We start from the raw sequence: 25,197 nt of genomic DNA on the forward strand, positions 1-25,197 counted from the left end.
TTTTTCTGATCCTACTATCTATCGCAGCCTTGCCAGTGCCTTACAATATTTGACGTTTACTCGTCCAGACATTTCTTATGTTGTCCAACAAGTTTGCTTGTTTATGCATGAACCTCGTGATCCGCATTTTGCGTTTCTAAAACGCATCCTACGGTATTTACAAGGCACAATTGACTATGGCATTCGGCTTCGTAAATCTACTACAAATTCTTTGGTTGCTTATTCGGATGCTGATTGGGGTGATTGCCCGGGTTCCCGCCGCTCTACGAGTGGATACTGTGTTTTTCTTGGAGATAATTTAGTATCATGGTCCTCCAAGCGTCAGCCCACCATCTCACGTTCGAGTGCTGAGGCAGAGTTCAGGGGCGTCGCTAACGCCATGGCGGAGACCACTTGGCTACACAATTTACTTCTTGAGTTACATCTACCGCTTTGTAGAGCTACAATGGTTTATTGTGACAATGTTTCATCCGTATATATGTCGGATAATCCGGTCCAACATCAATGGACGAAACACATTGAGATTGATATTCATTTTCTTCGCAAAAAGGTTCGTGTTGGGGATATTCGCGTTCTTCATGTGCTTTCCCCTCTTCAATATGCGGGCATTTTTACCAAAGGCCTTTCCCGTCAGTTGTTTCAGTCCTTTCGTTCCAGCGTGAGCATCTGTCCTACGCCCACTCAAACTGAGGGGGAGTCTTAGCGATATATACTTAGAAGATATGTTATTTTGTATAGATAGTATTTATTTTATGTAATTGTATGGTAATTATGTTTCCTTATTGAAGGTATGTTATGATTGTATCACTCCCTATATAAAGGGCTCATTTTTATCAATGAAAGGCATAAAAAATTATTCACCATAAACTCCTTTAGTAGGGTGTTAATTTTTCAACCAGGTCTTGAGGAAAATGGTTTTTTATTTGATAAATGATTTGTTACAGCTGACAATTCCTCTGGTATAAAGTAAGCCATGTTCCAATTGGTGTTTATTTGATAAATGTTTTTTTTTCTTTTTTGAGATTGAAGAGGAAGCTACTTGTTATCACAGCGATAATCGACGGAGCTACTGCATCTGTGTTTTTAACTCTCCATTTTATTGTGTCTTTTGTTTATATTTTGTAGACATAGAATGCATGGTGTTTGTTTTATGTTGAAACAATGTATCAATTATGCTTAGCTATTTAAGTTCTTCAATGTCACCGAATACCATATTATGGGTTTCTTTTTCTTTTATATTGATGGTGATCATAAATGGGATTTGAGTAAAAGACATGTATCAAGTGTATACGTTCATATGTTCACACACATTAAATTATACCACTTCACTTTCCATGAATTTTAAGGGCTAGATTTAAGCATGTTTGCATAACTATAGTCTTAGATGAATGGATTTGAGATTTCCAAAAAAAATATAATTTATTGCATGATAAGCCATTGTTATATGACTCTTGTATGCAAGCAAGATAAAGTATGTGTACCATTTACCGAAAATCAGCAATAGCTTTTACCTTTTTAGAGGATGAATTTTGTAAACGGAGTTTCGAATACAGTTTGTCATATGCTTTTTGTGACACACTTTTGGATGTCTGACATTTAAATAACTAAAACTACTACTTATAAAACTTATAAATTTGAGCCATTATAAAATACATGTATATGTATACCCATAATATATAGTACCATCATGTTTAGATAAAGACGAAAATCGTGAATATAAAGTTAATTTGTCATGTATTAAAAAAATAAAACAATTAAGTTTCTTTAGAAAATTAATTGAAAATAAAGTTTATTTCTTTAGAAAATTAAATGAATTACGTCCAAATACATTGAATAAAAAAACTTCAATTAAAACGTTATGGATGTTAAAAGGAAATAAGATGGAAGATCATGTGTTCATTATTATGTGTGTTCGGATTTTTATTTTAAATAATATTATTGTTAAATTTTCTTATTTGTGTATTTGTTATTATTAATTGAGATTTGGAAGGCATAGATACACACACGAGTATCACTAATAACAAAACTAACAGAAGTACTATACATCATTTCACGAGAAAATTGATCAACTAACAGAAAAAGGGCACCGCACTGTAAATTGCCGTCTCCGCCGCATCGCGCGGTCCAACTACTAGTATTAGTATATTATAGACGACTAATAAACGTTGGAAGCAAATGCATGATAAAATGACATGATAATATTGTTTTGGAGTATGAAACCAAAGGCGTTTGGGAAGACAAAAACAAAGGAAACACAAGGAAGAAAAGGGTTTGGTCACTCCATAAAAGTATTCCAATTTTACCCCTCCGACTAGAAAGAAAGAAAAAAAGAGCCAGTGTGTGCGCCAAACAACACACAGATAGATAATTGAATCTCAAATCCATCAACGAATCGATCTTCTGCTCTTCACCATCATAACAAAAAAACCTAATTCAACCTCCAAATGCCACATTATTCTTCATCGATCTGTCTCACACGATCCGAATAATGCTAATCGGATTCGGTTGATGCGTTCCTGATTCGATTCAGTTTGTAGAGATTTCCGTAATTTTGTTTATTGTTCGGTTGATTAATTAATAGAAGAGGAAATGAACGGTGGTGATGGAGGAGGAGGTGTTGCGGCAGCTCCGGCGGATCCACCACCGCCGCTTGACTGGAAATTCTCGCAGGTGTTTGGTGAACGAACCGCCGGTGAAGAAGTTCAGGAAGGTAAACTAGGTTATTGTTATTGCTAATTGTTGATTTGATGATTTTGTATTGTTACGTGGATCCGGTTATTTGTGTTAGGGTTTGGATTATTGGATAGAGTATGTTTGTGATTTGTTAATTTGATGGATACATTAGTGATTGGTTAGTGATTATTGAAATGATTAAATTAGGTTAATACTTGTAGTTTGTAGAGTTGTTGATCCAGAGGTTAATACTTCTTCTGTTTTTCTTACTCACACAGTCACACGTGGACACAGTTTAGACCTGCATGTTTTAGGGCTTTTGAAGTATATGATAGGTTTTCAACATCTGGTTAGTCAGTGTGAGATTGTGATCCTGTATAATTGTATTATTCTTTTTACGATTCGGACTCTCGTTATAGGTTGGAAGTGTATGTCCAATCACAGAGTTCCTGCATTTGGTGCAGTGACAGTGTGGGAGTTGACACTTGTATGATGATGACATGTGTTTTTCCACATTTATTGCTTTCATTATATTGAAGTATAAATCTTAGGCTGGCTCTAGCGGTAAGCAGGACGGGAGGTCCTCTTCTTCCTGCACGTCGGGTTTCAAGGGTGCCTCCTCTTCTTCCTCTCACATCACCATCCTTAACCACTCGTATCTAAGGATTTTTCACTTTCTCTTTTCTAGACACATCAGATTTGTCCGTATCCCTTCTTCTACTTCTGCTACGGGCATGCCTTAAGGGCGCTGCAATGGATATAGTCTTGGATTTAGTAGCTGTTAAAATTAAACTGATATATGCAAAGTTGACCCGAAAGAAATTCAATTCACAAGAATCGCTAGAGGCTTTGTGTTTAATGTAATTATAGATCCCTCTTATAGCCTTACGTTGAGATTGTATATAGCCTAGTGTTATATATGAGTATGTTAGACAAATAGCTAAGTTTTGTATCATAGAGTCCTAATATGTCAAAGTGAGCAAATGCCAAGTACAAATGTATATATGAATAATATTTGTGTTTCAGACGAACAATGTTTTAGTTCACAAATCTCTTTCTAGCAATTATATATCTTATTGTTTTTTAAGTTCACTATATAACCAAATTTTGAAACTTGGATATCTATTCCTTCCTTTCTCACCTTTGATTCCTTCTGAAGCAAACAAGCAGTGGTTCTTATCTACATGATCTTTTTACATTCATGAAGTTTATCATCTTTGTATCTTGTGTTTTCTAATGTTATCAAAGGCGCTAGGCGCAAGACACAAAGAAAGCGCTAGCATGAGATAAAAAAGGTACACGTGCAGGAACGAAAACTAAAAAATTCGGTATGCATTGAAAATTCACACTATTTAAGATCATCAGGTTAGGACCAAAAGTTCAAAAGTACTAAAAATTCAAACGCAATACATAAAGTTGAATACAAAAAGCTCAAAAGTAATATCAAAAGTTCAAAAGTAGTAAAGAGTAAAGGTTCAAACGAGCAGATTTCTTCTCATCAATAATCAAGACAAGTGAATACAACAACAGAAAAAAAGATTGTGCGATTTAGAAGAAAGAAATATAAAAACTAACCTTGTTCTTGAATCTTGAATCTTGAATCGTGAATTTGTGCTATGAAATAAATCATTGGTTATTAATAAGATCAAAATAAATAAATAAATAAAATAAAAGATAGCGCCTATTAAGAAAAAAGCTCACTTTCTGAATTGCCTACGCCTGAAAATTAAAGCCATGCCTGGAATCGATTTGTAAAATCCTCCATTATTAACTCCATAGGTGTTTTTAACTCTATTTTATTTATAATCTAGTACCATGTGTATAGTGTTATTTTACAACCTTTATTCTACTTCTCTAACTTCTTTTTTTCAGCTCCCAAAAATTTGTGATTGCGTTATCTGATTTGTTTGCACTTTCTTTCGCAGTGGATATCATCTCAGCAATTGAGTTTGATAAAAGCGGTGATCATCTTGCAACTGGCGATCGTGGGGGCAGGGTGGTATTATTTGAGAGAACAGATACAAAGGAGGTTTGTGCCAGAGTATATTGTATATTGTATTTTTTATTTTTATTTTTTGAGGTTTATTTCTAGTATTTGATATTTTTAACATTTTGCAGAATGGTGGAAGTAGAAAGGATTTAGAGACGATTGATTACGCTACAAGTAGGCATCCAGAGTTCCGTTACAAAACTGAATTCCAAAGCCATGAACCTGAGGTTTCTTTGAACTCTTTATCATGTGTATATTTTCTAGTTGATGTATATCTTTGTTCATGCTACATCCCCAATCGTTCTTTCAGTTTGATTATTTAAAGAGTTTGGAGATTGAGGAGAAAATTAACAAAATTAGATGGTGCCAAACAGCCAATGGTGCCCTTTTTCTTCTGTCGACTAACGATAAAACCATTAAGTTCTGGAAGGTAATCACATTAATTTCTTTTCACTAAGTTGCAGGAAAGTTTAGCATATGTAGTTGTTTCTTTATGCTGGATTTTGATCTCTTTTTTCCTCATCTTTTCTTTTATTTTTATCATTCGGCAACACAAATTTCACATGGCATTATATCTTCACATTACACAGGTTCAAGAGAAGAAAGTCAAGAAAGTTGCAAGCATGAATATGGACCCTTCTAAAGCTGTTGGAAAGAGCAATATTGGCAGTTCAAGTGTTTCATCAAGTACTAATTCTCATCTTGCAAATGGGGGATACAAAGATACATCGTCCACTAATTTGATCAACGACTTCAAATTTCCTCCAGGTGGCATCCCATCACTGCGTCTACCTGTGGTAATGTTACTTGACTTGTGGATATTTTTGAATTATTTTATTGTCTTATTTTACACCCCTTCTCATCATCACCTAACTATTCCCTCACTTTTTAATTTTGCTTTTCAAACCAGTCATCTTAATAGTTCACCAATAGTTGTGACTAGTGACATTCCGCGTGCTCTGCGGCGGAATTTAGTCGCTATTAACATAGTCGGCCCTGAGGGTGGGCAGGGAGGACCACCGGCCAGGGCACGTTATTTAAAAAAAAGAGTGAATTACAAGTTTTGTCCTTTATCTTTATACCAAATTTCAGGCGGTGTCCTTTATGTTTAAAATTGATGAGTTTTGTCCCTAATGTTTCAAAAACCTGCACGTTATGTCCTTTAGCCCTAACCTAGTTACATTTTTTCGTTAAATATGATCATGTGACTTGCAAATGAGAGCATATTTGCCTTTTCACCACTACAAGGACTATTGTGCAAATATTACTATTTTTCTATTTAATCGTTCCATCTTCATCCTACTACAGTTCCTACCTTATCAATCACATTTTCCAGTAACACAAGTAACCACCTGAGCACCAAAGTTTTTTCTTTTCCGGCAACATCGTCTTCTTCCCCACCTAAGCAACGAATCCCAAGCGTCTCCATCCTCAGACAAATGACAAGATGAAGATGGTGTTCTATTGGTGTTGTAAAGAGGGGGAGGAGTCTGTTAGTCATGGGGGTGGTAGATGGTTCGATCTCCATCTGGGTTTTACATCCGCAAAGTTTATGGGATTCCGATTCCGATTGCGAGGTCGTTGTGTGGGGGGTTTTCCGATTGGGGGGGGGGGGTAGATGTTCAGCGATGTTGCTCAGACCTGTTGGTGGTTCTTCTCCCCCTACACCGCCGACCACCTAATGACGACCTCTCTACTCTCTCTCTCTCTACCGTTGACCACCTGATGAAGGTACGAAGATTAGGGCTTCTGATTCGTCCAGATTCTTTAGTCAATCATGAAAATGTGAAGAAGAGGGTTTTTTGATAGAAAGGATATGTGGTTCTAAGGTTTGGCGTTGAACAAGATCTATAAAAAGAACCCCTAATCTGAAAAAGGAGGTTAATTTGAGTTTTTTTTATGTTGCAGAGGGAAAATTGATTTTGGCAGTACAATTGAAAAAGATTAATATACATTATTCACATCGTAAATTGATATTTTAATTCTTGACTTTCAAGCACACATATTTCATGTTATTTCAATTGAATTGGTGGTGGGCTGGTGGTTGCGGCAGTTGCTGGTGGTAGGGGTGGTGGCAGGTGGGGTAGTGGGGTGGTGGTGAATTGGGGTTAAAATATTTTTAAATAAATAGGTAAAAAGACTAAAATACTCTTGTGTAATCTAATTTAACAAAAAAAAAACTGTGTTAGGGTCAAAGGACATAACCTGTAACATTTTAAAACATAAAGTACAAAACTCGTCAATTTTAAAGGCAAAGGACACCGCCTGAAATTTGGTATAAACTTAAAGGACAAAACTTGTAATTTACTCTAAAAAAAAGTTGATATGTATATGTAAAAAAAATAAATTAATAGGGCATACTCATACAAACACCAACATAGGCCCACTTACAAAACTATTTTTAAGGTTTATATTAGTTATTAGCCCATTGTCATTAGGTTTAGACCTCCCAATACCCAATTTCGTTAAGGCTTAAGGGCACATTTTTTCGAGCTCGAACAGGGTACACGAATTCCCCGGGCCGGCCCTAGCTATTAATTTGATTCGGTACAATTTTTCGATACGATACTGATAATCGATATAGCAAACGAAAGAGACAAAAACTACCGAGGCAAACACAACTCCTTTCCCGACGATTTTTTTTGGAACGTCGAGAAAACCTAAAAAACGAATACATGTATCGATTTTGTTCAGATTTTCGTTTCGTTAACGATAAGTAACAAAAAGTTAGTTATATTCGACCTATTAGATTCATCAAAATTAAAAGTTAGCAGCTAAATTTTAAATTACTAAATTTAGTGGTTAATTTATGAAAAAAAAGAGTATACTATTAGTTTAAAAAGAAACTTTTGTGCTCAATAAAAAAAAAACACTTAGGACAACGTCAAGTTTAAAAAAAGAAAAAAAAAATGTTAAAGTTATTATTCATCAGCCAACTTAAAGTTTAAAAATGGGAAAAAAAATTAAGTTACTATTCACATGAGTTGGTAATCGTATATATGTATAATATAATGTATAATTTCTGAAATCCTAACTGTTCTCCATTTAACGTTGTTAATTGTACTTCTAGTTTTTTGCTCATTTCATTCATTTTTTAATCAACTGATTTGATATTAAATATAAAACACTTTTGTAGGTGACTTATAATGAGACCAGTCTTGTTACAAAATGTAGAAGAGTGTATGCTCATGCACATGATTATCATATCAATTCGATCTCAAATAACAGGTCTGGGTATTTAATATTTTATTCTTGCACATAATATTGTTTACTTTGCTTATAGACACATATCTTATCTTGATTGATTGAATCTCATCTTCGTATTCGGATATGATGCACCTTGACAAGATGCCATTGGTTGATACTAGTTTTCAGCACCTTAGGTTAGTCTATGTTCTGATGTCCACTTTTTTCTCCATTTATATGCATCAGTGATGGCGAAACGTTCATCTCAGCTGATGATCTTCGGATAAACCTTTGGAATTTGGAAATTAGCAATCAAAGTTTCAATATTGTTGATGTCAAGCCTGCCAACATGGAGGATCTTACAGGTATAATTTTTTAACATTTACTTGACTTACACTAAATTTTATACATGCCTCCATTATTGGGACAGACCATATAATAACAAAAGAAACAGAGTTATCGGCCTGTAAACGAATCCAACGTTCATGAACTGTTCGTGAACTTGTTCGGCGGGAAGTTCGTTTATGTTTGTTTATTTAATAAACAAACGAACATGAACACATATTTTTGTTCATTTAACTAAACGAATGAACATGAAGACACACTTTGTTCATTCATTTATGTTCGTGAACGTCCATTTATGTTCGTTTATTTACATCTGTTTATATCCGTTCGTTTCAATCTAAATAAATACATAAGTAGTTATATCTATATGAATATTAAACATAAAAAGAACTTTCGAACTACTTATATAAATATAATTGATTGTTAATTGACTTTCTAGTAATAAAAATGGGTCTTCCAATGAAATTTATCTGTGAATAATTAATCACTATTTTATATAAAAAATTATTTATGTTCGTTTATGTTTAGTCAATTATGTTCATTTATGTTTGTTCAATTGTGTTATATATTGTTTGTTGAATTATGTCCGTTTAAGTTTGTTTGTTTATGTTCGTTTACATCCGTGAACTGTTCATTTAGGTTTTAAACTAACGAACATGAACATGCCCGTTTTTTAATCAACTAACAAGAACAAAAAAATGTGTTCGATTATATGGTCGTGTTCGGTTAACGTTGAATGAACTAACACGAACATGCCTTTGTTCGTGTTCGTTCGGTTCATTCACAGGCCTACAGAGTTATATATGCTGTAGATAGAGGTTTTATCGAAGGATTTACGTTCTTATTGTACGAATCATGTTTTTGTAATCATAATAAATAAGGTAATAGTTGTTTACGAAAAAGTGAAAAAAAGATACAAAAAAGTGTATGTGAAGTGAACTAAATGCAGTCCGTTTCAACCCACAATAACATTTCTTATATAGTGTGTGCAATGCTATTTTCTGTTTCTAGTACTAACTATTTTTCTTTTTTGCTTATTTATGATTTTATCTTGACTGTGAATCAACTTTAATTGCAGAGGTGATTACATGTGCTGAGTTTCATCCAACTCACTGTAGCACACTAGCTTATAGTAGTTCAAAAGGATCCATTCGCCTCATTGATTTGCGTCAGTCAGCGTTATGCGATAAACATTCTAAATTGTATGTTCTTTCCTCCTCTTCTATTATTAAACAGTTAGAAAACATTATTACAAGCAGATGCATTGTAGCCTGTATGTTGTATTAATAGAAAAGCAATAATATATACTTTTTTATAGGTTCGAGGAACACGAAGCACCTGGTTCTAAATCGTTTTTCACAGAGATAATAGCGTCTACCTCTGATATTAAGTTTGGAAGGGATGGAAGATATATACTTAGCCGTGATTACATGACCCTTAAGGTTTGTAGTATTACCGTTGACCGATATGTTTGATTTGACTTTTAAAGATGCTTATTAGCTTCAGCTATTTAACTAAGGGGAATTGGCCTGTAATAATCTCACATAGACCTTATTGGCCATTAATAATCCCACCTCAGAATATTCCCCCCACCTTTCACCTATTTTTCCTACAATGGTCCCCCGTTAAAAAAACTTAACGGAGTTGAGCTTTTTTCCAAATTACAAACAGATTTTTAGGGCTTTTGATCAGAACTATGATACGAGTTTATTGATGTAAAACTTACTTCGAAATGGTGATCCAAGTGACTTGATTTTGGTTAATTGAAAATTTAAACACCCGAATTGAAGCGTCGTTTTCATCGTTTGGAGCACCGTTTCGAGGTAAGTTTTACATCAATGGACTCGTATCGTCGTTCTAATCAAAAGCCCTAAAAACTCTGTTTGTAATTTGGAAAAAAAGCTTAACTCCGTTAAGTTTTTTTAACGGGGGACCATTGTAGGAAAAATAGGTGAAAGGTGGGACTGGTGGGGGGAATATTCTGAGGTGGGATTATTAATGGCCAATAACGTCTAGGTGAGATTATTACAGGCCAATTTCCCTTTAACTAATAGTCAAAATATTCTACTGATTTTGAGCAATTATGTTTTTGAAATTGTATGACTTGTGCAGCTATGGGACATCAACATGGACTCTGGTCCGGTTTCAACATTCCAGGTGCATGACCATTTAAGACCTAAGGTATATACATTCCTTTTACCAGTGGCAGTGCTACAACCAACTTTTAGCCCTTGTTTTTTCCTTTTTTTCTTTTCGTTTATGCTTTTAAAATGTTCACTCTCAGCTATGTGATCTATATGAAAACGATTCAATCTTCGATAAATTTGAATGCTGTTTGAGTGGTGATGGCCAGCGAGTTGCAACTGGTTCCTACAGGTAAATACAACCCCCTTCCCCATCACACACACACACATATGTAGAGGTGAGCAGAAAACTGAAAAAAACCGAACCACACAAAAACCGAAACGAAATTTACCGTTCGGTTACGGTTTTATATCATATGAAAACTGAACGGAACTGAATAACCTAAAAAATCATCTTTTTAATGTTTGTTATATATTGATTTAGAAATTGTTAGTTTTATTCTTGACTGTCAATTATTTATAATAAAAATATTAACATGTTTATCTATCTAAGAAATGATTTATCCATTGCCTACAAGAAATAACAAAATTTAACATAAAAATTAAATGATTTTCAAGGTATTATAAAAGAAAATGTCTTGATAAAAATTTTGGAGAAACATAAAAACGGATTCGAAGGTTATGTTTAGGCGAACGATATTAACTAAAAAGGTTAAATATTATAACCTAAATGTAAACATCTAAGAAAGATTATTAAATCTTGGATTATACTTTTTATTTTTGAATCTTTCGTAATTTTGTTCTAAAAACCGAAAATCGAAATACCGAACTGAACCGTTGCTAAAACCAAAAACTGAAAACAAACGGTTTCTAATAATCGAAAACCGAATATTTCGGTGACGGTTTCAGTTTGACCATAAAACCGAACCGTTGCTGAAACCGAAAAAACTGAAATCAAACGGTTTCTAATAATCGAAAACCGAGCATTTCGGTTACGGTTTCGGTTTGACCATAAAAGTATAAAACCAAACCGAACCGAACCGTGCACACCCCTACACATATGTGTGTGCCTATATATGTGTGTGTGTGGGTGCGGTATGTATGTGATGTATGTATGTATTATTTCGGTACCCACTAACCTGTCACGTTTATGCAACTTTTCAGTAATTTATTCCGCGTGTTTGGGTGCGCTCCTGGCAGTAATGAATCTACTACCTTGGAAGCTAGCAAAAACCCAATGAGGTAATAGATTTAACTTCTTTTTTTTTTTAAATCGATTTTTATATGCGGTTTGATAAGAGAAATTTTGTCAAATAAAAATTGTAGGAGACAAGTGCAGACACCTTCAAGGCCTTCCACCCTAAGCAGTTTAACCCGTGCAGTTAGACGAGGTCAGCTTTCTTCTTTCATTTATGCCTTCACTCTATAGGTGGCACTTTTATCCGTTTACTTGTAAAATTGAGTTGTGTTTTATTTCAAACTAGTATTTTGACCCGCAGCGCGTTGCGGCGGCGTTGAAACTTAAACTAACTCGAATTTGTACCATCAAATATCTGACCCGACTCGTTTTTGAACAAAACTTACGTCAAAATGTAGACCAACTGAAAACATACATAAAATAAGCACGAAAACATATTATATTTGACCTTACTCATTACCCAGAAAAAGTTACGTGAAAACGTAAACTAAATTGAATTTATACCGTAACGTACTTAAAGTAAAGTAACTCGAATTTATATAGCGCCTAGTGAAAATGTGTTATATATAACAGAATATACCAACTAAAAATGTACATAAAAGTAAGCACGAAAACTTATTGACAAAACGTAGACCAGTCAAAAAGATACATAAAAATAAGCACGAAAACATATTATATTTGACCAACGTACATAATAAGCACACAAAACTCGAGGGGGTCAAAATAATATTTTACACAGTTTTTATAAAGCTAAGGGGTGGAAGTGACAATGCTGATTGTTGAGGGTAGAAAATTTAAAAAAAAAAACACAAACAGACAAGAAATAAAAGACCAAAAAAAAGTTTGACAAGACATTCGCTACAGTGAAAACCCATTTCTCAAATGTTATATTTATTTATTTTTTTTGAACGGCTAACTGCTTTCCACGCGTAAACCCACCATTTCGGAGCTATGTCCAAAGGCCGACTACTCGACCACCGCTAGAAAGCGTAGCACACCCCTGATGCGCGGGAACCCCGTGGAATGGGTAAAAACCCTCGCCCCCCGTTGGACTCGAACCCGGGTTGAATCCCGAGCCGAGCCTTCACCCGGATGTCACAACCACTGCGCTGCAGATGGAAGGACTCAAATGTTATATTTATAATAGGTCAAATACAAAAGTTAACTAAATGAGTCAACCAGGTTGAAAGTCTTTCAAAGTCTATTGTTATTCAAAGAGTTGGATTATTACTATAATAATATTGTATTTCTGATCCTAATCAATGCATTAGTTATAAATAACTTTTTTTTCTTACAAGTGGAAAGAAAAGTTGTTGCGGGTCAACCCGGCCCAGCATGGCTCAACTCCATACCACCTAAATGGGTTTAATGATTATAAAAAGAAAACGGTATTTGTACAGGAGGAGGAGGAGAGAGCTCAGGGGTTGATGCAAACGGGAATTCATTTGATTTCACAACGAAGCTGCTCCACCTGGCGTGGCATCCTAGTGAAAACTCTATAGCTTGTGCTGCTGCTAACAGCTTGTACATGTATTATGCCTGAAAGGCACTAAGCACGTAACAGTTTAAAAAAAAAATATCACTTGCCAACTCAGATAGACGGCTTCTTTTCGGGACAACTCTAATAGATGAATTCAGAAAAGCCATAGGAGGAGCCACGGGTTACGGTTCAACGTCTATTCCTTTCATTTTACTTTTTTTTTGTTGTTGGAAAATAACTGTTTTTTTTTTTATTGTGTTGGGTTGAAGTGAGGAAGAAAGATTCAAATTGTAGCTCTCCTACAACCTTTATGAATATGTGGAACTTAGGGTCAAAGTCAAAGATGTAGTAGTTTTAGACATCATGTTTATATATATTCATCCTCTTTTACCATATACGATTTTCTCTGTATCAAAAATTTCTTGCACTTTAAGATTTTGTTCGTCTTTTTTTATATCCGGTGTTGGGACCGTCATTATATATCTTGTTCATTTGTGACGTGTCGAAATTAAGGCAGTAGATACGGGGTATGCATATGATGAAAGAGCATATCATTGTGATTATGAGTGGCAAAAAAACGGGTCAAAACCGGCTGGGTTGTCATCCAATTATACTTTACTTTTATACATCTCAGGATGACATGTGAGTAGAATATGTACAACTAAATTCGACTCAAAAAACGTTTTATCAGATATCCAAACCAACTCGAATTAAAATTTTATCATAGAAAATGGAGATGTGCCGGTGCTACCATTGCTAATATGCTAACACGAGTGGTGCGATATTCTCTTGTTCTAGGTTTGACTTAGTTAAAGAGTTATTGTGTTATATAAAGGAATAACACCATAAGGCTACCCGTACCCGTGTGTAGTTTGGCTCCCCTCGCCACATCACCTTTATGGGGCGCCAAACACCACGCCACAGGCGCCAAGCACCAAGGGCTCTTTTGTGAGTGAGGTAATGGGCACTAAAGTGGAGGCGAGTGTGGGCCCATTTGTCAGCCCATAGACCAATGAGAACCCTCCAGATGGGAGGGGGCGCCGAACCACAGCTGTAGCCTAAGCACTAAGCAGGTTAAAAAGAACTTATCTACGAAAATTAAGTATTACATTTTTTTTAATGAATGCCGTATCCAAACCGGATTCCCAAAGTGGTTACTCTCAAACTGTATCCAAATTTGTTTTTAACGGCTAGATTCCCAAATTCGTAGAAACAAGCAGATCAGATCCCAAACCGGACCCCATTAACTGAAACCGGTTTTGATACCGGATCGGATTTATAACTCTGATTCGGATCATTGTCTGTTTGCACTCCTAGGCTTCTAACCGGTAGTTGGGTCTCCGTATACTGGGCTGACAAACAAAAACATATGCCAAACATGCTATTAGAATGGGCCAGATCCAAAGTGTATAAACGCTGGAAGCCTAAAAGGCTAAAAGTATATGTTATAAGTCAAGTTTAAGCCATTAGCATGCATGCATGAGCATTTTCTGTTTCATATTTGTAACAAAATAAATTAATACTTATACTAGTATAATATAATGATAAGCTAAAGATAATTAAATAAATATTGTGTTCACTACAATAGCACAATACAGTGATAACTTTGAAATAGAAAAATAATAATAAATAACTTGAATTCAAATAAAAGGTGGACTTGTTTAAATAGCTCATGCTCGAAATCAACTCGTATAATTGTTAAGTCAAGCTAAGATGAGCTTGCTCACTTTGCATAATAATAGAGTACCATAATATCAACTAAACCATATTGAGTACGAGCTAAAGTTTTAAGCCCGGTAGCATATCTCGAACTGAAACTGACTCGACTCTGCTTGTTACTTACAAAATACAAACTATTCTTATTACAACGTATAAAACCATCATATCAAATAAGGGTCGGGATTTGGAGAAAACGGTGAAAAGTGTGAGAACGATTATGGATCGTCCGATCAAAACAATCCATGGACTAGATTGCGCGGTGGCGTTTTCGTAAATAACATCAATATTATTAGGTGGGACGCGCTTCATTAAAGGTAAAAGGGTCTTTTTACCCCTCATATTCAAAACGCCATCATATGATAAAACGCCATACAAAAAATAAAACGCCATTAAAAACAAAACGCCAAAAATTAAAAATAAAACGCGTTGAATATTACAGGAAGATGAAACAACACAAATAACTGAATTTCAGTTATTAACATTTATTAGAAGAAATTCCCTCCTAAATTACGCGTCAAAACATCATTATATAAACAAACGTAAACCATAAATAACAAAAAAAATATTTTCCTCATTACTATTTTATTTACTTCGTTATTGTATTTTGTCATGTTGGTCTGCATAAGGCCATTTAAAAAAAACGTCAAACTTAGAAGATGAGACGTCTATAACCAATAAAACTGATAAAAGCTGATCAACACAGTAAATACAAAAATACAGTAACTGAAAAGACAGTTATTTTATTACTATCATTTATTACAATAAAAAGTCCCGTCTAAACTACGCGCCAAAAAACTCCTATAAGAGAGCGGTCTATACACAATGAAATTAATCACACCCAGAAAAACACAAAAACGCCATATCCTCTAGAAACCACTCCCTTTAAAACGCCATAGATGTCAAAGTTTTCACTGAAATGGATCCTTTTTCTAAGAGGGTTAACTCAATAATATTTTGCTGGATGAGATGGACAAATATTCAAGAAAAAGAGACTGATGACAGTGATATGCCATCATGTGAGCTTTCTTCTTGATGATTATAGGCATGGAAAAAAGGGTTCAACTAAAGTGTAAAATGCTATTTTGGACTCCATTATTACAAATAGCATCAAACAAGAGTTGATCTTCAATGACATGCCGCCAAACAATAATATCACACAAAAAAACAGGATGCCACTAAGCAGCTTCTTCTGAAAAAAACGGGGTTTATGTAGGAAAGTTGGCATCTAGCAAAACTATTCAAAAAAGGTTCAAAACGCCAAAAAAAAATCAAGAAGATAGAGGCTGATGACAGTGAAGATTCGGAAGAGAAATTAGATTACAGTTTTTTATTATTTTAGTTTTCATTTTATATTGTTTTGATATCAAGTTATATGTTGATTTGTTAACTTGTTCTCTATAAAAAAAATAACATTATTATATAAAACGCCAAAAACTACAACACCAAAAAGCTAGAAGTATGAAAACTGAGAGAATAGCTGATGGCAAAACACCTTGTAAAGGGTATTAAACGCCAAAAAATTCACTAAACGCAAAAAAAAAAAAAAATAAAAATAAAAATAAAATTGGTCTTATTGTAATCTTATGCAAATATTAGAGACACGTAGTGAATTATTATACAAAACGCCATAACGTCAAAAAAATTAACCAGAAAACTCTATAACGCCAAAAAATTATGTATGTGACACAAAAACAATTAATTCAACGCCAAAAAGTTTAAAAAATACGATTAACGCCAATAAAAAACTTAGACGCCATAAAATATTATACCGCGTTGGGAAATAAAAGAAGAATGAAAAGACAAAAAAGCCCCTCCGCCCTTCTCTATGACGCGGGACACGTGTTAGGCCAGGAAACGTTCTTACCGTCCTCACACTTTTTAGCGTTTTTTCCTGAACCCGTTTTCTATCAAATAATATGGTAATAATGTGAAAAAGAAAATCACAAAAATGTTTTCCTAGTTAGATATTTATTTTATTGACGGTCTTTATTAAGCATTAGTACGTACCTTTAGTATAAACAAATTTCTGTAGATTTTTATGAATCTAGTGATTAGATTTTTTTTTTTAAATTATAAAATTTGTGTTAGTTTTCTTAATCACAAACATATTTACAATATATCAAATTCTTTCACATGGTGAAAATTTTATTTATGTCGTGTCACTTCTATAATTTTATTGATGATTGCGTATAAAAATGGTAAATGCATAAGTGGAGCAATTTAAAAACCCAAGTTCAGAAAATCATTTCAATACGAGTTAAATCATATAGGATTCAGTTTTCCAAAAGAACTAGTTCTACACGTAACACACGAAATGCATATGACCTTGAATTTCTTTCATCCTCTTTTATTAGTCATTTCGTCAAAACCTTAAATTGTTATTTCTATTTATTTCTACTTAATTATACATCTATATCATTCTTATAATATAACTTTGGATCAAAATGTTAATGTTTTATCCATTGGTAATTATTTTTAGTATGTTAGTTACAACGTCTTCAAAACCGGTGATGCCTGAAATGAAAGGTCGCCTAAATTTAATAGAAAAGTGATTCATGTGCACTTCACATGAGGCCATTTTAGTTATATTAGATTATCATATGTAATTATAAATATGTGTGTAATTATAAATGTATTGACACATTTATATATAATAGCCAGGGTTACAATGAGGATTATATATTTCTAATTATATAATGCAACCTATTATATTCGGGGCAAGGTCCAATTCTCGACTGTCATGAGACTGTGTCCCCTAATGCACGGGAACCGGATGGAATCCGTAAACCCTCGTCCATGTCAGGCTCGAACCTAGGTTTAAAGCCCCGATTCGTCCCTTCACCCAGATGTTCCTCGAAAATTTTGACCGCTGAATCAACATCTAAGGACACTAATATCACTATCACTAATTACAACATGGTCTAATAATGTGGAGTGCACATAAAGAGACTTAACTTCAAAAACAGACTCATCCATTTCAGAAACCATACATATTACCTGTCAAAGTGTCAATGAACATTTAAGAACCAAACCTTTAATTTCTTGAAATTAAAAACCAAAACCGAAAGTATTGGGGGAATGGTATCTAAGTAGTATGTGTTGATGTATTTTAGTTTGTATTTTTGGGTTTAGTTTGTATTTTTTGGGTTTTACAGTATATGCTGGCCCTATTCTATAATCATAGAATTTTTGTTGTTAAAAAAAAAAAAAAAAATAGACCAAATATACATTACATACTTACTATTAAATATGTAAATAGAACATACATTGTTTTCAAGTTAATTTTTAGAATAAATTACACAATATATGCATACATTACATGGATACTGCTATAGAGACCGGTTAGCATACAAAATTATCTTATCGTGCGAAGGGTATGCGAGCATCTCAACCACACATCTGACCTACCTTAGGCCTTCAATTGAACGCAGTGGCACAATACTAATTAACTTGACATAATTACGCTCGTTATAATGCTTAATTATGTACGTTATTGCATAACTACGTATAGGTTGGGTTAAACCCTAATTACGCACGATATTTGCATATTTACGCACGTTATAATGCATAATTATGCATGTTATAAAAAATCAAAATCCGCATGCCACCAAAAATGAAAATTACGCATGTTATAAAAAATCCAAAGCCGCATGCCATCAAACATGAAAATTACACATGTTAAACTCAAAATTACGCATGGGTTGTTTCAACTCTAATTACGCATGTTATATGCATAGTTACACACGTTATCATGGTCGCGTACGTTAAGAAACTTTTTTTTTAACGCCAACGAATACTCCAATGGGCTACTGACGAAATTCACCATATCGGGATACACTCACCTCCGAACCGGGGAAAACCCTCACCTAGGGCCAAGCCCGTGAACACGCGCCCGAAAGCATGACAGTGCGGTGAGCTAAAACCCGCTCAATTCAAAGATCGAACTAGCGATCTCTACCTATTCGCCTAGTCTCTCTCTTACCACTCTACCACCACCTAATTAGCTTTATGTTAAACTTTCTCTACTACTAAATATATAAAATATTTTAAAGTGATCCCTATTCCCTAGGTAGGTTCGATCTTTATAGATACTGCTACTTTTTCTAAAAATAAATAAATTAAAATTAAAATACGTAGGTAATGTTACAGATATGCGTAATACCTCTTTTTTAAATAAACCGGTTCTTAGGGTGGAAAGTATGGTTACGGTGAGTTTGATCGGGGAGGGGGGTTGCTGAGCGGAGAAGGAGTGTCGGCCTTCAATCGGTGAGCGGGGAATAGTTAAATTGGTGACTACTCACCGCGGGAAGAGGGGGAAGGAGGAGGGGGGGGGGTAATGGTGGGCCCCAACCACTTTCAATCAATCACAATTTTTTTTTTAAATTTTTTTACCACTCTCCAGGTGTTTGAACCATTGTCAGTGATTGAGTGCAAAATGAGGAGTGAAATGATGACTTGACATGACATGATATTATTGGTTAGAAAATAACTCAAACACCCTAAAGTAATTGAACGACTCCCTCCACCCTTAGTTTGGCTGGTTTTGGTTTTATCATACACGTGAAGACTCAAGTCGAGTTTGAGCTCGTCTAATCTTGAACTCGACTTGTTTAAAAGGACATTGGTTTTGAGCTCGTCTAATCTTGAAGTCAACTCATTTCTAAAAGTTGGACGATAGGTCCTAACAAGTTGGTCTATTGGTTAATCATTTGGTTTCTCTCCTTGAAGTTTCAAGTTCAACTTCCACTAGCATCACTTTGAAGGATTGAACTCGACTTGTTTAAAAGGATATTGGTTTTGAGCTCGTCTAATCTTGAAGTCAACTCATTTCTAAAAGTTGGACGATAGGTCCTAACAAGTAGGTCTATTGGTTAATCATTTGGTTTCTCTCCTTGAAGTTTCAAGTTCAACTTCTACTAGCATCACTTTGAAGGACATTAGTGATGACAATGAATATTTAAAACTAGGCCTCTCTGGAGGACGCCAATTCAAAACCGTGCCGAACTGGGTTTTACCGCAGTAGGCCTTCGAGCGGCGGGTTTTCCCCGAAACGGATGGCTTGGTGGCTCGGGTATGCATCCAACTCTGAATGTTATGGAGAAGAGAATGCGTGCTCGATTGAGGGTGTTCTAAAATTCTTATCCGGATTTAGTTGATCGTTTAAAATAAAAAAAAAATTGGACGATTGTTTATATATAAAAATTGGATTAAACTGCAAAAATAATGAGTTTGATTATGATGGTGGTCCAAATATCCAACTACAAGTGTGAATGATGAAAACGAGTTGTGGTGTCAGTCACTAAAGCGTGGGGATCTGCCACGTAGTGCTTTGACTTCATCTTCACGTTAGCATATGGACGGTCAGGATGATCTGCAGCGATAACAGTTATTATACCGCTTTGTTCGGACGCAAACGACTCTGCCGGCTGACGATTGATGGCTCCTTGCTTTGGCGGCTTAGCTTTATAAGACTTCTATATAAATATAGGAAAGAGTTAAATGCCATTTTAGTCTCTATAGTTTGGGTCATTTTGCCAGTTTAGTCAAAAGGTTTCATTTTTAACCTGTGGGTCCAAAAAGGTTTCACAGTTGCCATTTTAGTCCACTGGGTTAACTTCATCCGTTTTTTCTGTTAAAGAGAAGGCCAATCCGGTCATTTTATATGGCTGGATTGCCCTTTTAGTTAACAGAATTACATACAAAATGACCAAATTGGCCTTCTCGTTAACAAAAAAATGGATGAAGTTAACCCAGTGTACTAAAATGGCAACTGTGAAACCTTTTTGGACCCACAGGTTAAAAATGAAACCTTTGTACTAAACTGGCAAAATGACCCAAACCACAGGGACTAAAATGACATTTAACTCTATAGGAAATGTTGTATTTTATATAACTAGATTTTGCCCCGCCCGCGTTGCGGGGCAATAAGTCGAATATTTCTCTCTCATAACATGTATGTCTATGTTTCGGTTACTTGTATATACTACGCATAACACGATCCCAAAAAAAATTACATTAAGTCAACCAACTAAATTAAAACACTATCATACGTTTGCTTAAGGAAAAGAAAAACAATAATTTTAAACAAGGGGCAAAATTGTAATTTTTCAGGATAAATGAGTGTGTTCCAGACAGCCGCCTGACACGAATAAAAATTAAACCGAGTCAAACAATTAAAACAAAGCACTTCTATAGTTTGTAAAAAAAAACTAAAACGATGCCATGACTATAATTTTACACTAGGGCAAAATCGTAATTTAACTGGGAAAGCAAAGGAAAATGATGGAAAAAAATGTAAATTTAAATTGAGGGAAAAATCGTAATTTGGCTGGGTGGGGGAAAAACAAAACTAATGGCAAAACTTTAAATTTAAAGGGATGAAAATCGTAATTTTGAACCGAGGGTAAAATGGTAATTTCAAGATTGGAGCAAAAGCATAATTTTATTTTGAGCTGGGGGTAAAAACGTAATTGAAATGATGGCAAATTCGTAATTTTAAAGCGGAGATAAAATCGTAAATTGGTTGGGCCAATGGGGAGTGTCAAGCGCTGCCTGACACTATTCCCTCATCTTGTGTCTGTAGTTATACATAGGGGCAAAATCGTAAATTTACTGGGAAAACAAACAAAAACGATGAAAAAAATGCAAATTTAAATTTAGGGCAAAATTGTAATTTAGCTGGGAGAAACAAAACAAAACTAATGACAAAACTGTAAATTTAAACGGGGCAAAATCGTAAATTTTAACACGAGGCAAAAACATAATTTTATTTTGAAATGGGGGTAAAAAGGTAAATTTAAACTGATGTCAAAATTGTAATTTTAAAGCGGGGACAAAATCGTAAATTAATTGGACCCAAAGGAGGTGAACTACTATTCACGATACTTCATAAATGTCATAGAGGTAATAACATTACTGTTTATTCACTTTTATTTTTAATATATGTATATAATATATAATATAATTTCCAAAAATAAAATACCGATTTCACAAAAACTTGTTAAAATGGCCAACCTAGTAGGGTGTGATGGTGTACCCGACGAACCCGATTCCCCGTTGCGAAGGCATCACTCCCACCTTTAAAATGACTTTTCTTTTACGACGACAAGCAGGATGATATCTAAATTATGGCTTTATATAAGGATGTTCGTGTGGCCGTTGATATTGTCGAAATCGACGTATCCTAGTAGTCGTTACGTTTTGGTGGCGATGAGCATATATAGACGGTCACTTTTACCTGGCATTTGAGATGTGGATCGATGATGGTAGACGATATCGACGTGTCCAAATTGAGATGAGTCACATGGCATTTGAGATAGGGGTCATTAGGGTTGTAAACGAACCGAACGAACACGAACAAGGCCTTGTTCGTGTTCGTTCATTAAGGAAATAAATGTGTTCATGAACGGTTCATGAATAGTTACCGAACGAGATTTTATGTTCGTGTTCGTTCATTAAGAAAATGAGCGTGTTCACGAACACAAATAAATTTGACGAATGCGACGAAGAATAAAGGTGGATGGCCCAGAGAGTAGCACTAGAACTTGAATTCCTTATTGTGGAACGGAGGTCGATCGATGTAAATAATAAGAAATGAAAGGGAAATGATGCATAAACAAGGTGAAAATGGTTTTCGAAGTTTAATTCTTAGGGTAGTAAAATAAATATAAGTTTAATAATATAAAAAGTGTAGATAAAATATATGAAAGTACAAAAATCTTTCATTAAATCACAAACATGCTAACTAAATGAACACGTTCACGAACACCTTACCGAACGTTCACGAACACAATTGAACGAACGAGACATTTGTTCATGTTCGTTCATTTAACTAATAGAACGAAATTCCTTGTTCGTGTTCGTTCGTTTATTAAACGAACTTCTTGCCGAACGGTTCACGAACTGTTTGCTGAACGTTAGGTTCGTTTACAGCCCTAGGGGCCATCGATGGTAGATGAAATCAATGTGCCTCAACTGAAACGAATAGATCATGTCACACCCCCAAAATCCCACCTGCGGAGTACTACCGCTTGGAGGCGTGACTGACCAGGATCCAGCCACCAATCATAATGAACAAGCATATAAGCAGTTATAAGAGTTTAACCAATACGATTGGTGTTTCAAAACAAACAAGTTAAGTTGCAAGCGGAAGCATAAGTTTAAAGTTATAACATAAGTTCAAAAGTTTCAAGTTTAACATAGCCCGTAGCAATCCGTGTCCCACAACGACCCTCCTCCATGCAAGCTCCAGCTGAGTACCTATGGTCCTGCAAAGCATGTAGTAACGAGTTAACAACTAGTTGAGTGAGTTCACAGTTGGGTGTTCGTTTTAGTTGTTTCGAAAACAGTTTCCTTTAACTGGCATCCTGCCGTGGGGGTTACCCCATAGTTTAAAAACGTGACATGTTCATTCCCAGTTACTCCGGCATTCCAGCCGTGGGGGCTACCCCATGTTAGTTATCAGGCATTTCGGCCGTGGGGGCTACCCCATGCGTACACTAGACTCGTTACCATATCGACTGCTGACTGTAGTCATGTTTATGTGCCCTGAAAACATCAATGTCTATCATCATTGACGTGCCCCAGATCCATTAGTTCACGCCCGTCCTCTGCGGCACGGTGTGAGGCTTGTCAGACCTAAATAGCGCTATCTAACTAATGACCCGCTCGCCATTGGCCCGGCGATTAGTCGATACAAAAAGGAGGGACTTCGTGATAGAGTTTTAGTCTAGTACGTGTTATCCGTCCATCCGGACGAGGAATCACATTCCTGAACCACTGACGTCCTACCCAAGGAGGACGAGGAATCCACGTTCCTTAACCCCGTTCCCAACCCAGGGAATCCCATGCTTTGTAGAGGGTGTGAACTCACCTTGGTTTGCTCGGCAGTCAATCACGGAAAGTCAATTAAGTTGCAGGTAATCAATTAGGTCCTATCACAGGTATTATTCGTATCAGTTTCAAGCCAAGCAGTGCACGTATGTTCAACACGTATTGTACACAGGTAATAATCATGGCAACACGTTTAACATAAACAGTTCACAGTTAACATTCAAACACAATCCGGAGTCTAAGTATAAAGCCCGAACAGTTGGGCTCGTAGTAACCGGCCCAACCAACGCATCAACAGTAGCACAGAAGTCCATAAATCCGGCCTACTAACTTAGGCCCATAAGTGTGGTCTCGAGTCGCAACCGGACTCGCAAGCATGGTCTCGACTCATGCTGTTTGTGCTGATCATAAATGGTTGCGAGTCGCAACCGGTGTCGCAACCATGGTTTCGGCTTGTCATGCTGAGGTCTCGAGTCGCAACGGGACTCGTAACCTGTGGTCTCGGCTTGTCCTGCTATGGTTGCGAGTCGCAACCGCGTGGTCTCGAGTTGTCACGCTGTGGTTGCGAGTCGCAACTGTGTGATTGCGAGTCGTAAGCTGTCGTTTTCATGTTCACGTGTTGATTCAGATATAGTCAGCTTAATGGTACAATGTAATCAGGCCCAAATCAGGAAACAACCAATAGAATTCTACTAACAAGTTTTCCTAATCAGGCTATTAGTAAAAATGGATCAAAATCACAAGGGTTTTCCATCTTCAACTATCATTCAAATTGTTCTTCATATATTCAAACACATATTCATCAAGTTCATAACATATTTAACACTTATTCAACCAAAACTATGAACAAGCATCAAAACACTTAGCATAACACACAACTCGGTTTTCATATAAGTCCGATTTCATGACAAGTGCAACCCGATTTCATGTTTATCAACATAAGTGGTTCAAACTTCATTTAGGCACAAAATATCACAACTCATCATATAATATATGTTAACCGGTTATCAACATTGTGCACATTGGAATCATTATATTCATCAAGAACATTATGTAAACACTAACAATAAACATCATCTCATGCAATTTATCATACATCACAAAACACAACAAAAATTAACCATAAACATGATAAATACTAACCGGTTGGTGATGTGTGTGTGTGTGCCGATCCAAAGTCCAAATCCAAGAGTTTCTTGTGCCAACCGATTGGATCCGAGAGTCTTGGAGGTGTGTTTGTGTTCTTAGGTTTTAAGTGAGAGAGAGGATAGGAGAGTGTGTGTATTGTGATGTTCAACAAATGGTAAAAATGACTAAGGGTGGTATATATATGCTAGTTCAAGTGGTGCACCCTTAATGGGTTTGTAAATCGGTTAAGGGGGTCACGGCCCAATGGCCCAACCGGCCAAAGGCCCGAACCGGCCTAATGGTTACGGTTCACTCGAGACCACATGGTCTCGAGTCGGGTTCTCGCTGTCTCGCGTCGGGTTCTCGGTTCACATATAGCACGTACACATATATATACAATGCACACATAACAAAACACTTATCACATAAAAGGTTCACGTTTATCATTAAGTTTAGTCAGTCAACTAATCACATAACGTACAAGCAAGCTACATCAAGACACAACGAAAGGTTCTAGATTTCGAGTTGTCACATCATCCCCAAGTTGAAAGAAATTTCGTCC

The 25,197-nt window shown here is 35.7% G+C and overlaps 1 protein-coding gene across 2 annotated transcripts; it reads left to right on the top strand.

The window, feature by feature from the left end:
- Positions 1-2,209: 2,209 nt before the first annotated feature.
- On the top strand, positions 2,210-13,387 carry LOC110886540 (serine/threonine protein phosphatase 2A 55 kDa regulatory subunit B beta isoform). Of its 2 annotated transcripts, none has more exons than XM_022134352.2 (14): positions 2,210-2,710; positions 4,599-4,702; positions 4,792-4,890; positions 4,974-5,093; positions 5,254-5,460; positions 7,800-7,891; positions 8,096-8,214; positions 9,273-9,396; positions 9,513-9,636; positions 10,307-10,375; positions 10,479-10,570; positions 11,443-11,520; positions 11,605-11,669; positions 12,877-13,387. In XM_022134352.2, exons 1-14 carry the CDS (start codon positions 2,590-2,592, stop codon positions 13,017-13,019), a joined length of 1,557 nt encoding a protein of 518 aa, XP_021990044.1. In that variant the 5' UTR covers positions 2,210-2,589; the 3' UTR covers positions 13,020-13,387. The 2 variants fall into 2 exon arrangements, with proteins under 2 accessions (XP_021990044.1, XP_021990045.1); XM_022134353.2 differs by having other exon boundaries at positions 12,880-13,387.
- Positions 13,388-25,197: the final 11,810 nt, after the last annotated feature.

The sequence above is a fragment of the Helianthus annuus genome, chromosome 10 (assembly GCF_002127325.2).
Source record: "Helianthus annuus cultivar XRQ/B chromosome 10, HanXRQr2.0-SUNRISE, whole genome shotgun sequence".
Taxonomy (NCBI): domain Eukaryota; kingdom Viridiplantae; phylum Streptophyta; class Magnoliopsida; order Asterales; family Asteraceae; genus Helianthus; species Helianthus annuus.